At 44.9% G+C, this 17,002-nt stretch overlaps 3 protein-coding genes across 3 annotated transcripts; all 3 read right to left on the bottom strand.

Annotated features, from left to right (window-relative positions):
- Positions 1 to 1,662: 1,662 nt before the first annotated feature.
- H6S33_003289 (uncharacterized protein) lies at positions 1,663 to 2,480 on the bottom strand (the record flags this gene model as incomplete). Its single annotated transcript, XM_044834663.1, has 2 exons — positions 1,663 to 1,962; positions 2,265 to 2,480. The coding sequence occupies 2 exons, from the start codon at positions 2,478 to 2,480 to the stop codon at positions 1,663 to 1,665; spliced, it is 516 nt and encodes a 171-aa protein (XP_044692496.1).
- Positions 2,481 to 4,867: 2,387 nt separating this feature from the next.
- H6S33_003288 (uncharacterized protein) lies at positions 4,868 to 5,462 on the bottom strand (the record flags this gene model as incomplete). The annotated part of the gene is made up of 2 exons (XM_044834662.1): positions 4,868 to 5,149; positions 5,334 to 5,462. 2 exons carry the CDS (start codon positions 5,460 to 5,462, stop codon positions 4,868 to 4,870), a joined length of 411 nt encoding a protein of 136 aa, XP_044692495.1.
- A 4,391-nt stretch (positions 5,463 to 9,853) lies between these two features.
- On the bottom strand, positions 9,854 to 10,416 carry H6S33_003287 (uncharacterized protein; the record flags this gene model as incomplete). The annotated part of the gene is made up of 2 exons (XM_044834661.1): positions 9,854 to 10,102; positions 10,174 to 10,416. 2 exons carry the CDS (start codon positions 10,414 to 10,416, stop codon positions 9,854 to 9,856), a joined length of 492 nt encoding a protein of 163 aa, XP_044692494.1.
- Positions 10,417 to 17,002: the final 6,586 nt, after the last annotated feature.

Genomic DNA, 17,002 nt, shown 5'->3' with positions numbered 1-17,002 from the left:
GAATTCTGATATAGCTCAACAACCAGCAGTCACGCACCCAAGCTGGTAGAATGGTTAGAATCGTCGCTAAATTCTGTCCTATACAAGGTATTAGCATATATTCATTCCTAATACACAAGTTGCAATGTCCAATTATGAAAAAGATTGATTTTCTTGAACTTTATCATCAAGAATTTGACTATATCTCCACAACCAGGACTCGGAGGAAGAAACCAATAGTATGGTTAGATTTGTCGCAAAATTCTACCCTAGAAGCACTATTAGTATGTCTTTATCCCAAATGTAGGAAAGGATTTAAAGAAAGAAATGAAACTCCTCGAGTATCACCACTCTGCGACCCAACCCTAACCCATATGCCAAGCCCAACCATCCGGGATAGCAGATCTTGTTTCTGTAGGGACAGGGGTTCACTCTCCTGTGAATTCCCATCCGGTCCGAACAGGCCAATATCCGGGATAGCAAATGCATTTTGGTGATGAAAAGTAGTGTCCACCAACCTCATCCGGGACAGCAAGGGATCCGACACAACGAGTTCCGGCATATCGAGTTACGACTGTACTCGTTCTCCTCCACAGTTACACACAGTGACCCCATACAAATTATCCTTGTCATTGGCACCGGCATTTTCAGGTTCTTATGGAACAGAGTTTCTTCCACCGTAGGCCCATTGCAACGTTGCCGCCCAAAGTAGCATATCCCGAGCCCAAAGTAGCTATGGTGCGCACACTCTTAAAGGTGACACGGCGGCATATGGATGTGGAACAATTTTGGCTGCAATATGGACTCATGAGCCAACCAGAGGGCTCATTTCTAGCCATTTTTCTGCATCACTGCCACAACTTGATCAGGTTTGCTTTTCGGGGGGTATAAATGGGTATATTAATACTGTTCCACTTTGTTCAGTCTTGGCGCTTTTTACATACAAAAACAGCCATTTTCAATCGCTGATAACTTTATGACCATGATAGATATCAAAAATTCGGAAGAATAGAACTAAAGTTCATCACTATTACTATACTTCTATTTTTCCGAATTTTTGATATCTATCATGGTCATAAAGTTATCAGCGATTGACTTTCCGCCACTTTTGGTCACTTTTAAGAGTGGGCGCACCATACATACATTTGTGCCATGACTCCTTAGTCAGCGCCACACCTATCCTAGCAGTGATGGCACAGCGGTCAGTCCAAATCCTAGTGTTACCAAACTGATATAGTTATGCAATGTGCTCTGCTGAACTCTGTCTGTTTTTTCTATCATTGTAGCGACGGAGCATTCTAGCGTGTGATAATACTTATCAAAAATTTTGTGTCCAGCTGTTTTCTTCCTTATCCCGAAATATTGGAGTGCTACGTCATCTTGAGACGAAGCAATATTGGCCCCAAAACTTCATGTATAGAGTTAAGGTTCGATGCTCTCAACCAATCAAAGCGCCTTAAGGGATCCAGAAAACACCACGGCAATATACGAATACTATAGACAAGAGATTAAATAAATTCACGAAACGAACACATTCCCTTAGTTCCTGGTATCAAACAATTCCGAATCTAATACAATCCTCCAAAGTTCCACGAAGGCCTCGATCTATATATACACAACCCAACAACCCACAATAGAATCGTTAAAACAGAACCTCATAGCCTCATCACCATATCATCTACATCAACTAGCACGCGCAGCAAAACTATCCACAACACGCCCCCGATCTTCCTCCTCCACCTCAACATCGCGAATGCGCCGAAGGCCCACGACACCCGCCTCGAGGTCATACACGCGCGGCGTGTCCGGCTCGTTCCCGATAGCAGTTGGCGATAACGACGGCGCTACAGCAACAAAGGCGTTGTGCAGGAACATGAGGACCGCAGCATACGCTATGCCAAACACTTGATTCGCATCCACCATGATCGAGTTCTGCGGTGGGTTAAGGGTTTGTACGGTTCCTAAAGGAGCGGTCGACGGCGACTAATCAGGCGGGAATGTTAGACTTGGAAACATATATAATAGGTTGATGGGATCCCCACAGTCATGGGTCAATAGAAATGATTATATGGCAGGTTTTCTAAGCCGCAGAAAACATGGGAGGATTGAGCCTCAGCCATAGCTTTAGGTTGCTTGATTCTATTTCTTTGACTTTCGTGACTGTGGTTATCCCCTCTTCTGTTCTGTTCCCGTGAAGATCGCCGCCACATGAGACAAAAGCCACACAAGCAGAGGCACAGACAGATGGATACCCCTAACCCTGAATCCTAAACTGTCTTACTCACATCATGGTTGCAATTATGTTTCCAGTACTTGTATCCCTGAATCAGGCCAACCACGGCAATGAAAACCCCAATCATGCTAGTGGACACAGTGATAACATCAACGGTCACGCTTCTTTCATCCCGGGCATATAGTGCGTGGGAATTTGCCGCAAGGGCGGACGTAAAGTCGGCCGAAAGAGCCTCGGTTGTGGTGGTGATCGTGGTAGTTGGGTCCATGGCCAAAAAATGCAATATAAAGTTTCACACCAGTTTATGTATGTGATGATGATGATGTCGGAATCCAAGAGAAGGCTCAAAAGAGCAGATGTTATGGAAAATGTACTGATCAAAATCATGAAGATATGCGCATGATATATAACTCTCATGCTTCTCTGTGACTATTAAGGCGCTGTTGTTGTACATAACGGATGGAGAAAACGAACGTGGAACACAGTAAATAACAAAGATCCGACCGGGGGGACGATGTTACATAGTTTCCATAAGCGCGCGGTGTGCAACGGTTGAGACATCTGGTCCCAACTGTACTTAATTGTCCTTCTGTGGCAACTGGATCGGGTGCACGACCGCTCGCTCGTACATGTAGGTACTCTCCCATGTGGCAGAAAGATACCATCACCACTTTCTACCAATGGATGGATCTCATCGTATTCTTAACGGCACCCTATTCACCTTACTCTTTTGCAATGTAGCGGAGCTCCCTCCGTCCGGTACCAATTGTACGTTAGAGGCGCCCAACACCGTACGCGTCTGTTAGAACTTTTTGGGATTTTTAGAGTACGAACCTTGGATTGGACCAATACGAACTCTGGATTGCCCAATCAGCTTACCAAAGTGCTGGCGAGTCTGACCGGGACCCCCCCCCCCCCCCCACCCCCAATCAACCACGAGACCGAATCGGGATATTTAGATAAATCGTTATGGTTACTATTATGTACATACATGTACGTATGCGACCCGTTGTAGTAACTGCGAGGAGGCTCAAACCTGACAACGTTTTTCCTCGACCACTCAGACGTGCTGAACCACAGGTACACCCACCTTCTCGGGCCAAAAGAGGGACTCCAAGACATCGATGCTTGACATCTGCTGAATCATGTCATGAGCCGCGGCGGGGGCAGCTATTTAGCTCGTTTGACCTGTTCTATCAATTCTGGGAGCTCAGATACACAACAGGTCTTGCCTCTGTGCGTAGCTGGAGAATTATTGTGTACTTCAAAAGGCCTGACCCGTATTCACCGCTCGAAACCAAGCTGCTGCAAAATGAGCGACGTTACAGAGCTCATCACCCCCCCCCCCCCCCCCCTCACACGTGTCATGCAAAACAATCACAACAAACGTTTTGCAACAACTAGTACCCCACAAATGACTCTTCATGCGCACCGCCGTTCTCCTAGTCCTAGTCCTAGATAGGTAAATACCTAGCGTATCGGGTATCTGCATGGTGGGCTTCTAGAAGCCGCAGGTTATTTTGGGCCAAACGTGCATTCCCCGCATAAGTCTGGCTCGAGCAAAGGATTGGCGCGCGTGAAATATGGCATTCCCTCGCCTGGGGAAGGTGGAAAGAAGCATGCAAAGACCCGTATGGTGGAAATCCGTTGCTCAAGGAATTGTGACGTGGTACTTGCCAAGGGTCTTCACCAGGGTGTTGCTTGGGGTTAATGACTAAGCGTCCCGCTGCCCTAGCCAAGGTTGAAAAATAGTACCACATTAATTCGTCTCAGCGGCCGGTCACACAAGACGTCTAAGTTGCCTCTTCTAGCCAGCATGAGGGAGATTGGGGGGCGTATTCAAGGCAAATAACCATATAGGGGAATTTCAACGTCCTGTGTGACCGGCCGTCGAGACGAATTAATGCGGTAACGCAGGTTTAAGCTTTTCGACCCTGCTAGCGCTCGCGACCATGGTTATTTCCCATATCGGCATCCTAGGGTGAGAAAATGTACTGTTGGTCAACTGCCCGGTGTGTTAGTAATCGGGAAAGCGAGCTGGACATCAATGCATGGTAAGGACTCTTTCATCATAGGTAGTATATGGAGTTGATATGTTTTTTCACATGCTTACGATGATAATGTAGATAGAATTTTTTTTTTAAAAAAGGGTAAGGAAGGAGTGGTGGACGAAAAATGAAAAGGAAATAGAAAATCTAAAAGAATGCGCCAAACTCCCCATAATAGACCGAACCATGGTACCAACAAATGAAAATCCGGGGCCTGAATTACCTCGCTCTGGTAGAAACTGCCGATCCCTAACACTTCTCACCGGCATGACTCTAATACCACTACTTTCTCATGAAGTCCGCCTGCCGCCGAGGGAATGTGTTTTTTCTCTCTTTTTTTTCTCTCTTTTATATTTTTAAATATTTTTTTTCTCCATAAATATGTGTTATTGCTGAGGAGTAGGCTGGATTACTGGTATTCTCGGCGCTGAGATTCATAGATATAGTTCAGATGTGGATGCATCATGTATGTTAAGCTTCAGGCGCCATAGCATGGTCATAACATGCATACATGTATATATATATACTATAGGCCTAGGTGGTACGTATAGTCATTATTAGCTTGCGAATGCTGTGTTTTAGAGTTTCTGCTTCGGTTTTTACCTTCTTAGGTGACCGTCGCCGTTGTGCTGGTAGGTCCAAGTCCTCTCTCCTCCTCGTCAATCGAGACATTCTGGGCTGCAGCTGGTGCGAGCTCGATAGTGTCAGCCGCAAGGATTGGCGCATTGCCGACATCTGCAACGGGATCGTGTGCACCGACAGCCTGGGTAGCGGCTGTAGGCGCTATTTGTGACAGGTGGAACTTGCAGATGTCTAAGCAGATGCGGTTGATGTCGATTGTAACGAGGTTCGGATTCGCTGGGGTAGGGTTATCAACATTATTGGCCGCCTAAGCAAGTCAGCATACATGTAAGACAAGACACCGCCACGCTAGCCACTTTTTGCAGTGGCTGACCTTGCAGGCAGGTACTTGCCATAGAGACTCTCTTGCATTGCTTCCAGAACCTATATCCCTGAATCAAGCCGAAAATAGAGATCAATAACCCAGATATACTAGTAGTTATTTGGATCACATCTGCACTGATGTTTCTTTGTTCATTGCGGGCGTGGAGTGTGTGAAGACTATAACGTTGGATGTTGTCGGATACGATGTGGGCAAATGTGAAATTTGCTGAAGGTTCGGCGATAGGATTGGAGTACATCGAGTGCGGAGTTGAATGGGAGTCTTCGAGGTACAATATATCAATGTTAGGGCTTACAAAATCATAAGCAGATAGTGTCTGTGTAGGAGCTTTGTATATGTATTATAAATGTCTGTAGATGTGTTACCTAGGATTTTAATCTCCGAAACTCCACTCGCTCTTCGCAAAATACGTAATTCGCCTTTCCCCCTCGCTACTGCCCTTACTGGCCCCCATTTCCCGGTTCCGCAAAATGCTAGGCGAATTTAAGGAATTAAACAGAATAGAAAGAAAAAAAAATGATAGGCGAATCCAGTTGATCTCATTACGATCCTGGCAGAACAGGTTAGTTCATTCATCGGAGAATCTCGTGGACAGAACCACATTTATCCATGCTACTGCTCGAAAATTAAAGCTGCTGATAGGGTGGACATTGGTCATGTCATACTACGTGCATTATCTCAGTGATTGGCTCGCTCTGAGCTTTAGGGCTCTACAGATATATTGGCCAATTCCCAGCACTAATTCTGGCCTCTGGCCTCAAATACGCGAATTCAGTCCCAGCCCCGGTAGAAATATACCGTACCGATCCCTAAATCCCGGTACACACCACTTGGCAGTACTGTCCGGGCCGTTGGTGAGCCCAACTAGATGGCCCGCGGCCCGAGAAAGAACCGGAAAAAACCCTGCGACATAACCCGAAAATAGTCGAGGTGAACTGAAACGTTAACGCTCCATAAAGATAAATAGTTGGTCGGGTCGAAGTCGGAGCATCATATCAATATGCCTATATACCTGTATATATGTACTATCGTAGCTTAATAAGGTAAATAAAATCGGGAACTGAAAGGCTCTATTTGACACGCAGGTTTTAGCTACATGGGGAGGACATAGGAGAGGAGTGGCATGGGCCTACTTAATTCACAGAGAATTTCAAAGAGTTCCTGAACGGTATATACTCCGAACATAGCTCTAAGATCCGGTCTTGAGTTGTCTTGTTTTGCCCTAGCTACTATCATGACTTACTCGTTTAGAACAGCAATATTTCAAGTTTTTCAGGTTGAATAACTATTGTACATGTAATGGGCGGACGAGGACGCTATGCACTTGTTGCCATGGGATACAAGATGTTGAACATATATGTAATTATTTCCCTTCATGATCCTCGAAAAATTATAAATTCGAAATCTTACTAATTATTCTAAGCAGCTACCAAAGATACAAAACTATCCTATGAGTCTTCTCGGGTCTCTCCAAACTTCTCAACCTTGTGGGCTATGCTGTTCATATAAACTTGAATTCTCTTCACAAGCTCATGAGTATTGACCAATACCGAGATTCATCTTCTTCGAAGACATACATATAACCGCACCTCAAGGCACACACAAGGTTCCGAGACAGAGGCGCGGATTACGATTGATTTGGCTACAGAAGCGGAGGTTTTCTTCAAACACATGTGGTTGGTTGTTGTTATGGGGGGAGCCGGAGTGATGCGTTGTCGTGAAACAGACGAGGCTGTGTCGAGGCTGCAGTGGATGACGGTTGCCTAACACATGTACCTACGTGTCTTCCACAACAGAACAGCCTTTGTCTACATAGTACTTGGAGTCGAGAGAAACGTATCATAGGCTTTCGAACTTTTCATCGGCTTCTACATACTTGATTGATCACGACAATACGAGTTTACACGTATTCTAGATGTCTACACCTACCTCGAGGATCGGATATGTACACGAGCGGGGACTATGCATTGTCTGCTTGGCGTGCTATCTGTCTAATGGCTGTTTCCTGGGGGTTTGATGCGGTTTCTTCCTAGCCTTGCTTCATGAAGTTTCAATTTTTCACTCAAGCGTAATACACCGAGATCCGTTGGGCGATAGATGCTCCAATACCTATGACTCTGAAACCGAGAAAAGATCGATGACGGTTCGACTATATGATCTAGGCCTCCCCTACATGCCAGCTATTAGATACATTGCAAATTTTCAATGCAGGATTTGAAACTAGGCGCCTCCTACTTACGTGGTGAAAACACCTACCAGAAGGCGGATAGGGTCGCCACCTACGCTCTTGCGTATGGTGAAGAAGAATAACATAGATATAGACAGACATACATATCGTTGAGCCGTGTCAAGAAACTGCTGTTGCTAGTTGATAGTTCGAGTTCTGTTTCATACTTTCTCACTCGAGGGGGTGAAGGCTGCGCATGCTAGCTATGACGCATGCGCACAGGTCTAACGTCCACACCTGAGCCTTGTGGGTCTCGGCGCCAAGAACACAAAGCTTCAGGCTACCAATAGAGAATTGATGCATGGTATCCCCATATATGTGGCACGTAGGGAGACTTCCCTAATATACTGAGAAAGTCGTAATCATGGTCATTATAGCTACCAATGTTAAAATGATTGAGTTGAGGGGCCGGAGGAGAAATTGGTCGAGAAATTTTAACAAAGAATATGCTCCATGCAATCTCATCTTACGTCTATAAAGTCACATATATTCGGGGTATCTTTCCAGTGGGTCAATTGATCACCCGATGTAAACAAAATTCGATTTAATTGAGTGTAAGATTATGCAAGGTTAGAAATTCAGTACGGCGTAGACTTGCCTTTGGAAAATTCCGAATGAGCACAATTGTCAAGTCTAATCTATTTAAGCTTAAATTTTGTTGGTGTAGATGTATCTTTATGTCAAAGCTCGCTGCAAAGTATAAGAACATCTCCACAGTACATGGCGGAAGCTAACACAAGCCTGTCAGAAAATAAACAGTGTAGGGGTGGTCCTGGCCAAGAGAATGAAAATGAACCGAGATTTGTGGATGAACAAGATGGCGTGCTTTGCATTGATAAAAGTGATCTACTTATATAACGCATCCGAGAAAGCATAGTCGCTACCAGAAGTTCGGGTCCATGATTCTAGGGCGGCTTTCTAGAGCACCTAGCCGCATGATCGGAGACTGGGCTCGGTCTTAGACACCAGTTTGATAAGCAGCCACGTGCAATATGCATGACTTGGATCCCTTTTCCTTGGCGGTGTCAATGATTAGTGGATAAAGTTCTTGGCAGGAAAGTGAGACATATATGCATGCACATGTAAACCAATCATTAACCGCCCGGGCAGTTGGTTTATCAGCGCACACAATACATAATACCCATTGCTCCCACCCTCCCTCCTAGAGTAAGAAAACTCGCAGTTAGGCGCCCAAACAACTCGACAATAGAGTATTCATCAACGAATATTACCACGAGCACACTAACTCCTATCGATACATTAGCTATGTCCATTTTACCAGTTACTAAGTCAATGATTAATTGCAGTATAGATTCCGCAACGAAAGTCGAAAACTCGCCGTCGCAAAGGCCTTAATATCACCAAATCTGAATGGTAACGGGTTTGTGGAGTCAGCTTATTGATTGGCATATACAAAGAGATGGAACGGACTTTCCTAACGCCAATATCAACTCGCCTTCGTTACTCAATCAACGTCATTAGACCATCTTTTGCTAGTGACGAGTATCCTACGCGAGTATGCGCATATATCCAGATACGAAGTTTCAGTAACAAACTACCATCATCCAACTACTAGTAGCCCTAGCTCTACCATTGAGAAGGTGATCATGACGTCGTGCCGGTCGGGTACCTATCAATCTTGGACCAATCGACAACATGGCGCAATGCACTATAAGTTGATTTATTATTACCAGAGCAGGTAGAAACAAGTTGGGTTATTTGGTTCGGTTGTTTATCTAGATTTGTGGGGGTAGAGCGCTGTCGGATTAGAATCGCGGGAGGGATCGAGTGTCGTCGGGTTAGATTTGGGGGAGAGTGTTGTCGGGTTAGAATCGTGGGAGAGATCGAGTGTCGTCGAATCGAGGATTGAGAGGATGAAGGACTAGCTTAGTCCAGATAATCAAAACAATTCCCAACCTGTCCTTATAACTTTTGTGTTATCAGTACTGTTGCAAGTAATAAGGTCATCTTACTTTGTTAAATATTCTAGGCGTCGTCCACATCCATGAGAAAGCCAATTTCAAGAGCCCCCAAATTGCAAAGCACCAACGTATCACGACAAAAGAAAATAGTGTCATTTCTAGTCCAATCATATACAAAGGAAAATAAGAACAAAAAATCATATAAAGAACGCGCGCGATAGCCTCCGAATCCTTAAAAAGCACCCGTACGTACGCCATGAACACCCCCGGACCTATGCACCTAACATATTGGCAGCCCATCTATTGCCCATGACCCATGATATATATTACCAAAGAAAAGAAAGAAAAAGGAAAGTCCTCAAAGCTAACAATATTTCGTGCCTCATAAACTCCATCCTGCGCCGTAAATGTATTATGCAACGAGCTTCAAACCTAGAACCACCAGATCTAACCACTCAAACGTCAATTTCATCGATCCTCTCAAGCACCATTTTGCAAACCAATATTCCCAGCGGTCCCCGATCCAGGAGTTGATACACAAGCAATTCCCGCATCTCTCTCGTCGTCTGGACATGGAGTAGAATGTACCATGCGTAAGAACGTGAGGATGGCACACACCACATAGAATACATGGTTCGCATCCGCTGCGGGGAGATTCGGAGGCGGATCGCAGGGTGGTTGCCGCACATGCATTCCCACACGGTTTTCTTCAACAGCTGATGACATGAGCTAGAACATACATCAGAATCATCGAATTTTCCTAGCGGCCCTAACGCCGCAAAGTCTCATAAGTAGTATACATCTCTCCTGTATTGTTTCCAACGTTTATATCCCTCAACCAGGCCGATGATTGCGATCAACACGGCAATTATGCCAATTATGGCACTGATTACATCAACGTTCGCGCTCGTGTCATCTCTGGTATGTAATGTGTGAAGTGGATATCGCTGGAAATCGGGATTGTTTGTACGTGCCGAAACAGCAAACAGGGGGATTTCAGGAGTGCTAATGGCAATAGATGGGCTCGTTATAACTGGCGCCATCTTTGGAGATTGTTGACCTTCTTGTATCTTGTAATGAGGACTCGAGTGGATTTCAAAGATGACTCAGAAATATATAGGTGGCTGGAAGATGTGGTTATAGGCTTCAGCACAAATGTATAGCGCTATAGCTAGCTCTTATATATATTGTAGCCTTAGTTCATGGAAGTTATTTGGAACGAACTGTGCGAGGAACCATGGCCAGGGTATATATGGTCTTGAGCTTTCGAATTCATGTATTGTTTCTAGGGAGCTCGTTCCAATCCCAATGCAACTTCGACCTTGGATATTGCAAAGTCCCACATTTGCGCGGGTGGAAACGTTCGGCCTTACGGGGGCAAGTTCGGTGGAGCCGGCCGTTGATTCGGAAATGCGATTGCAAGGTCCGGCTTTAAAACCGTTCGTTAACAGTGGTGTAATTGGTGACTTACCCTTACCCACGTGGCCACGTGATATGTATATCCGGGGTATAAGTGTCTACGGCTGTGGTAAGGCGAACAATATGATAGGACTAGAGCCGACTTCTTTTTGACCTATTTCATGCGCCATATCAGTTGTAAGCTGACTCTGTATGTACATGTAACTACATGTAGTTAATATACATGATGTAGTGTAACGCACGCGCAGTGATAGATCGATGGCGTCCAACTAAATGTAAGTACTGCAACCTATGGAAACAATAATTATAACCAAGTAATTGATTTCGCTTACAAACCGAGGTATAAAGACGCGTACACCGGTGGTACTGAAACCGCTATATGTATATGGACTGCGCATTTTGCAAGCATACTAGTTGGTTTTTCATCTCTCGACGGATGGGCTATCTCCAGACTGGTATTATCCCTTCAATGATTGGCAATCCATGATCCAACTCATTGATGTAGCGCCCAGAATGATCCTCAGCCTCGATCCTATTTATAAAGTATCCAAATTCATTTTCGACGTCTTGCAAGGCTAGATAGCTAGCAGGCGCAGGCCGTAGGGAAACATATAAAGAAACACAATAGCCATGCATCTAGTATCCCGGGAGAGGAACGTTATATTACTCAGGTGCTGGTACGGTGCCGATGATGTTACTACTATCGTACTAACTAAGATGTCATTGGACCCTTTGCATAATTAATCATTAGCCACCTGACAGACGTCGTCCCTGGCGCTAAGATACCAAGTATCGCTGCATGGAGCTCCGGATGTTTTGACTCACAGCTGCAAAGAGAGGGCCAACAGCAAAATTGAAACTAGATCTCCGCTATTTCTGAGCTTTGTAGAGTAGAATCACCAAGTGGAGATGTTATTTCATGGTGATTTTTCCATGGTAAAACTCGGGTATAACGATGATCAGCTTAATGGTGGAGAAAAATGATGTACGTTATATAAGGTTCTCACCAAAATTTAAAACAGGGTAATGCCAATCAGCTAACCAGGGGCAGAAAACATCTATATCTGGCTCTGGCCATTTTGGACCCTCAAGATAAGCGAAAATTCCCATCTCCTCCGAATGGATAATGCCAAACTACAACAACTAGATGCATCCGGAGTCGAAGCGTGTTCTTCCTAATCTCTGCCAGGCACCACATGTCAGAATTGAGGGCTTCTTGAAGGCCGAGCCCAATTCCTGAAAGATTTACATACTTCTTAATCAGCCTTGAGACCATCGAATATCTCTTTCACACATAAGTTCTCGATCTCAAAAGCTCCTTCTTCGCATATGCGGGCCCGAGCCTGAATTACTCTTTTGGTAGTTTTGATGAGGCGAAATGCCCATTCGAATGGTCAGATCTGAAGGCAGTATCCAGTGCGGTTCAGCTTCATTTGTGGTTTTAAGCTTTGAGTCGGGGGAATGTATGTTGGTTCGCTAACATGACGTCAGACCGCAGCAGCGGCAACAGGGGATAACCTAACATACAGGCATGATGTCGGAACAACACATCAATCACCAATGTGATGTTTCCACATAGAGTAGAAGGCCGTGAAGAGGAGGATCTTCTTGGCGATTCTCGTATAGTGTTGGGCACGAGCCTGTTCGAGACGAGCCTGGCCTGGAGCTCGAGCTGGCTTGAGCAGATAGAGTCTTGGAAAGGCTTGAAAACATTTACAGCAGCGATCCGCAGCACTCCTAATGGGACTACTAAAGGCACAAAGTCCAATATGTACTGTAATCTCTGAGTACTGTGACTCTTAACCTGAACAAGGATACTAGAAAACAGCCTATGGATGGCCCGGGCGGAGGATTTGTATTTTGCTAGTAATATCCATGCAACTGTGGGGCTGGGCCTGACCTCCGAACAAGGGAAAATACGCTATCACAGCTAATTCCCCTCCAAAGCACAGAAATTCGGTCGGGACGGGAGCACTGAACCGTCTGATCCAATGCCGTGCCTGCAGGTCGGTATTTGAATTCTCCATGTTAGCCTTATCGTCCGCAATCCACCAGCCTTAAACCCAGAGGCCCAAGAGGCTTGAAATACGAGGAGATCAGCAATTCAGATACACGAGCTAAGCCATCCAAAGCTATCTTTGAGTATCCCCCATCTTCTGGTAGTTCCAAGGTATATAAGCATATTATGTTGGAAGTGGCCGGCTATACCGGCACCAGAACTACTACAAACTTTAATTGACATCCCAATATAAGGAAAGCAAGTCATAGATAAATACGAAAATAGAAATCACACAACTCTATGAAGAGCTTTTGGAATCAAAATTGATTGCTTGGAAGTTACTAGATGGTTTTCAGTGTTCCTCGCGCTTTCAAAGTAGCCCTGAGGACTAAACTTTACTTCATTCTGGCGTTATAACGCGGCGTCCATTATACTATATTTAACCCGGACAAGGAGCCGGGGTCGCGGTGGGGGTCGGGGGTTAGAATATCTCAGGTTATGCTCCGTTTTAGGTCAAGATCGCAATATTTAATGTTTGAGAAAGTCTTGAGACGATATATGGGTTACTCGAAGGAAAGATATGGTACTGATTCTGCAGCAGTGTAGATCCTCTAATACCTTGAACACGAAATCATAGAATATCACTCGGAGCGGTAGAAACGGCTGCGAAGATAATGATTGATTGATTAATAAGAGTGCCAAGAGGATAGCGGCTCAGGCGTCTAACTACATAACTTGAGCTTATCCTGCGATAATCCAATCTCCAGTACTACTCCACATACATCATAATCAACCTCATACATTGACAAGCATTCGACTAAATAGTGGATACTGTTTCAGACTGTGGATCAAAATGCTGACCCTACAGGTATTCAGTACATCTTCGTTTCTGTTACAAACAACTACATGTGATGTAGCGTCAATCTAATACTACCGAGCCCGATTACCAGTACCCCAATACCTCGCCTTCTCGATAACACCCCGCGGCCGTACCAGGTCACCCCCGGGGCCTATATTACTTGTTTTTCCCCCAGCGAGTTGGTAGGTGGATAATTAAGCAATGTGATCTTGAATCCTCAATGAAGAAGCCTCACACAAAATAAGTCAAGTAACGATACAAGACAGCCCCTGTACTTCAACCAGCCTGTAGAGTCATGAGGTATCACTCGGATACCAAGACTCTGAGTGCAGGTAGAATTGATTGTTAATTCACTCAGTGTAGTGAGACGAGGGCAAGGTAATACCAAGAGGACTACCGTTTACAGTTATCAAGTTTATACTGACCTTATTGGAGGTAGTACTTTCGTGGTCACAACTCTTGCAACGGCCTACTAGATCTCTTGGTTTTGGATGGATCCAGTCCTAGAATCGTCGCCTATCAGAGACAAGATTCTTCCGTAATTATGGCATGAAGGAAGGGGACTCTGGGCTATTGGCTCGTGTAGTTATCTACGTGACGTTCAAGCCCGCCGGCCTCTGGTAATGCCGGAAGAGTAAATGCACCAATCCCTTAGATCAATCAATATTACCCACCCCTTATATAAGTTAAAGTCGTGATACTAATAGATATTTGCCAATTGTTTTTTCCGAATTAATTCGATTAACTGTGACCCGTGCCGTGACGTCGCTGTTATTGGTGGTCAATGATTGAAAATCCGAGATTTATCTCGCCATGTGCAGCAGAGAGAAATTGCCACTCTAACGCTCTCACATGCGTAATCTTCTCGGCCGGCCCTTACGTCAAGGATTTGTGGCCTCATCTAATACTGTCATAACGTAGGGCGTTGATATGGAACGGGGCCGGTGATATATGGTATGTGTCTATAGATCTAGCTAGCCTACCTTGTGATGTTAGTATTTTAAGAAGTCGGTAAACAGAAGAGTCAGTCGCATTAAAGTCTAGTATATAGACTACAACCCGCAATGTCGTTTCCTTTATCGCCTTAGATCTCAGATGGTCTTATAATACACCTAGTCCGTATATATAGCGCCCGGCCGATCCCTCCAAGGCTTTATATATAGACTGAACCCGAGCTAGCTCATGGAACTGGAAGTTCTTTCGTACAACGTTTCTAGATACGAAGGTTTCTGTATATTTGGGTGGTCAAATTCCCTTAAAAGTACGTGAGTTCATGGCTTATTGCTATAATTTATTGTAATAGAGATGAGTCGGGATTTTACCTATTCCTGTGGGCTGCCATCAAGTGAACTCAGTAGAGTCACATGCGAGAAAACATGTACTGGCGCAGTCCGTTGAACTGATTCAAATACGAGTCTGTACCCGCTAGAGAGCTCAACGGTCCCACCAACCACAAGCACACTGTAGAGCAATATCATGCCTTCGACCTAGGTCCCCTACTGCTGCCCGGCACCCATCGGTAATATCTCTGATTGCATCTCCCGGAAGAGGCAGCAGGAATACCAACAGTCTAATCAATGTCAGATATGGCGTACGTTTGCTAACGGGAGTACAGAGACCGATACTTAAACGGTCATCCAAAGAGCATTTACACGCAGCATACGGCATGAGTTCGAATATCTCGGGCGTTCTGTAGAGATTTTCATCCTTGGAAACGTGATCCGCGGGATGGGGCTCTTGCTCAGGCTGAAAGGCTCAAATCAATAAACGTCGTTGCAATATTTGATGGCGATTAGAAAAATATCTAGGAGACAGCTAGAGGATAGAATAGAAAGAGAGGCTGGTCTAGCTACATGTAGTCATGACCACCGTGTCGCCCGCGACCTCTCCTCACAGGAATTCCACATGCGTGTCCTTAAATTGTCACACGCTTTTTAGCGAGAAAGGTAGCGGAACGTAGTCGAAAGGCGGGTGAGATCTAGAGACAGGTGGCTGGAAGCGAAGGATTATAGTTTAGTTTTCGATGACTTCTCATCTGCACTACCATACGATCATCACCATATATTTAGTACACGCACCATCATCACAACCACATCGTCTCATCTCTATAGATATCCCCGCTTTTCATCAGTCCATCGAAAAGGAATACAAAGAGCAGCCAACACCGTCACCCGCGCCACAGGGTCGTATATGTCAGGTTTTAGACACAGAACATCACTCGACCTCCACGGTTAGTAGGATTATTTCCAGCCATATTTTCTATTAAATCATTTTAGGCACAAATAGCAGCATTGGCTATAATGATTCTATCAAATACGGGCTAACTTATTTTCAAAACACTGGCAGATCCTCAACTATCACAAACCGACGGTCTTTCTAGCTCGCACTGATCGATATCGGAGTTCCGGATATTTACAACGCCTCGGGCCCTCGTAGATAGATACAAGATGCTCTGCCCGACAGAAAAATACAAGGAGCTATAGCTTCGAGCCGCGGTTCTCAGCCTGGTAGATATCGAGAAATTGTTCTTGATCCCGCTAGGGTGGCTTGTCTATTCTACCCTTTCTCGAAGTTCAAGTGGGATTGCTATGCATCTGGCATACTGGCGAAGGCTTTAGTGATGAGCACAATACGGAACAGGGCGGTATCTGACTCGAGGGTGGTTCCTGTTCCTTGCGAATTACAGAAGGAATTCTCGGAATTGTGAATACTTGAGCCATGTATTGAGCGAAGTCTCGATCTTGAGACTTAGGGTTAAGATCATCTGGTTGGTCTTCCGTATCACTTTACACGATTACACGCCGGTATTTCCCCCCACGATAATATCTTCTCGGGAACCAAGTTTTGATGCTGATATCGGTCAAAATCACAGATGATCACTCGCATGTTTTGAAAATTCTCGAGACTAGACTTTTCCTATTTTGTCTGGTTTTGTCTTCTCTCATTCTAGCTATGTTTTGTTTTGTCTCGGATCTCAAGCTAGACAAAGTCTCGCGTGTCTTCTGGCAGATAGCGAGGCCGAGGACCATGTTAAGGATCTAACTAGTAGCGGGCTTGGCTCCATGCTATGAAGGAATCAGGCCTTAGCTACGAGTCCAATTCTTCCGTTTTTTTCCGCTGGTGTCAGATTTCTTGTTTCGACTATAATTATTATGGTTTGCTTTATACTATAGACTGCTCGCTGTTATACTTATCGTTGACGTATTTGTACTCGACGTACGTTTTTATCTATCTAAATATGCAGAGAGTATATAATCTGAAGGATATTACGTGTAGTACTGGCACTAACCAAAGCTTTCTGATGCTAATCAAACCGATGGATTTCTGATGAGTATGTATTGAAGGAACATGT

Source organism: Morchella sextelata (genome assembly GCF_020137385.1).
Source record: "Morchella sextelata strain SCLS chromosome Unknown scls_14, whole genome shotgun sequence".
In the NCBI taxonomy this organism is placed as follows: domain Eukaryota; kingdom Fungi; phylum Ascomycota; class Pezizomycetes; order Pezizales; family Morchellaceae; genus Morchella; species Morchella sextelata.
This window is presented reverse-complemented; position numbering and strand designations above follow the sequence as displayed.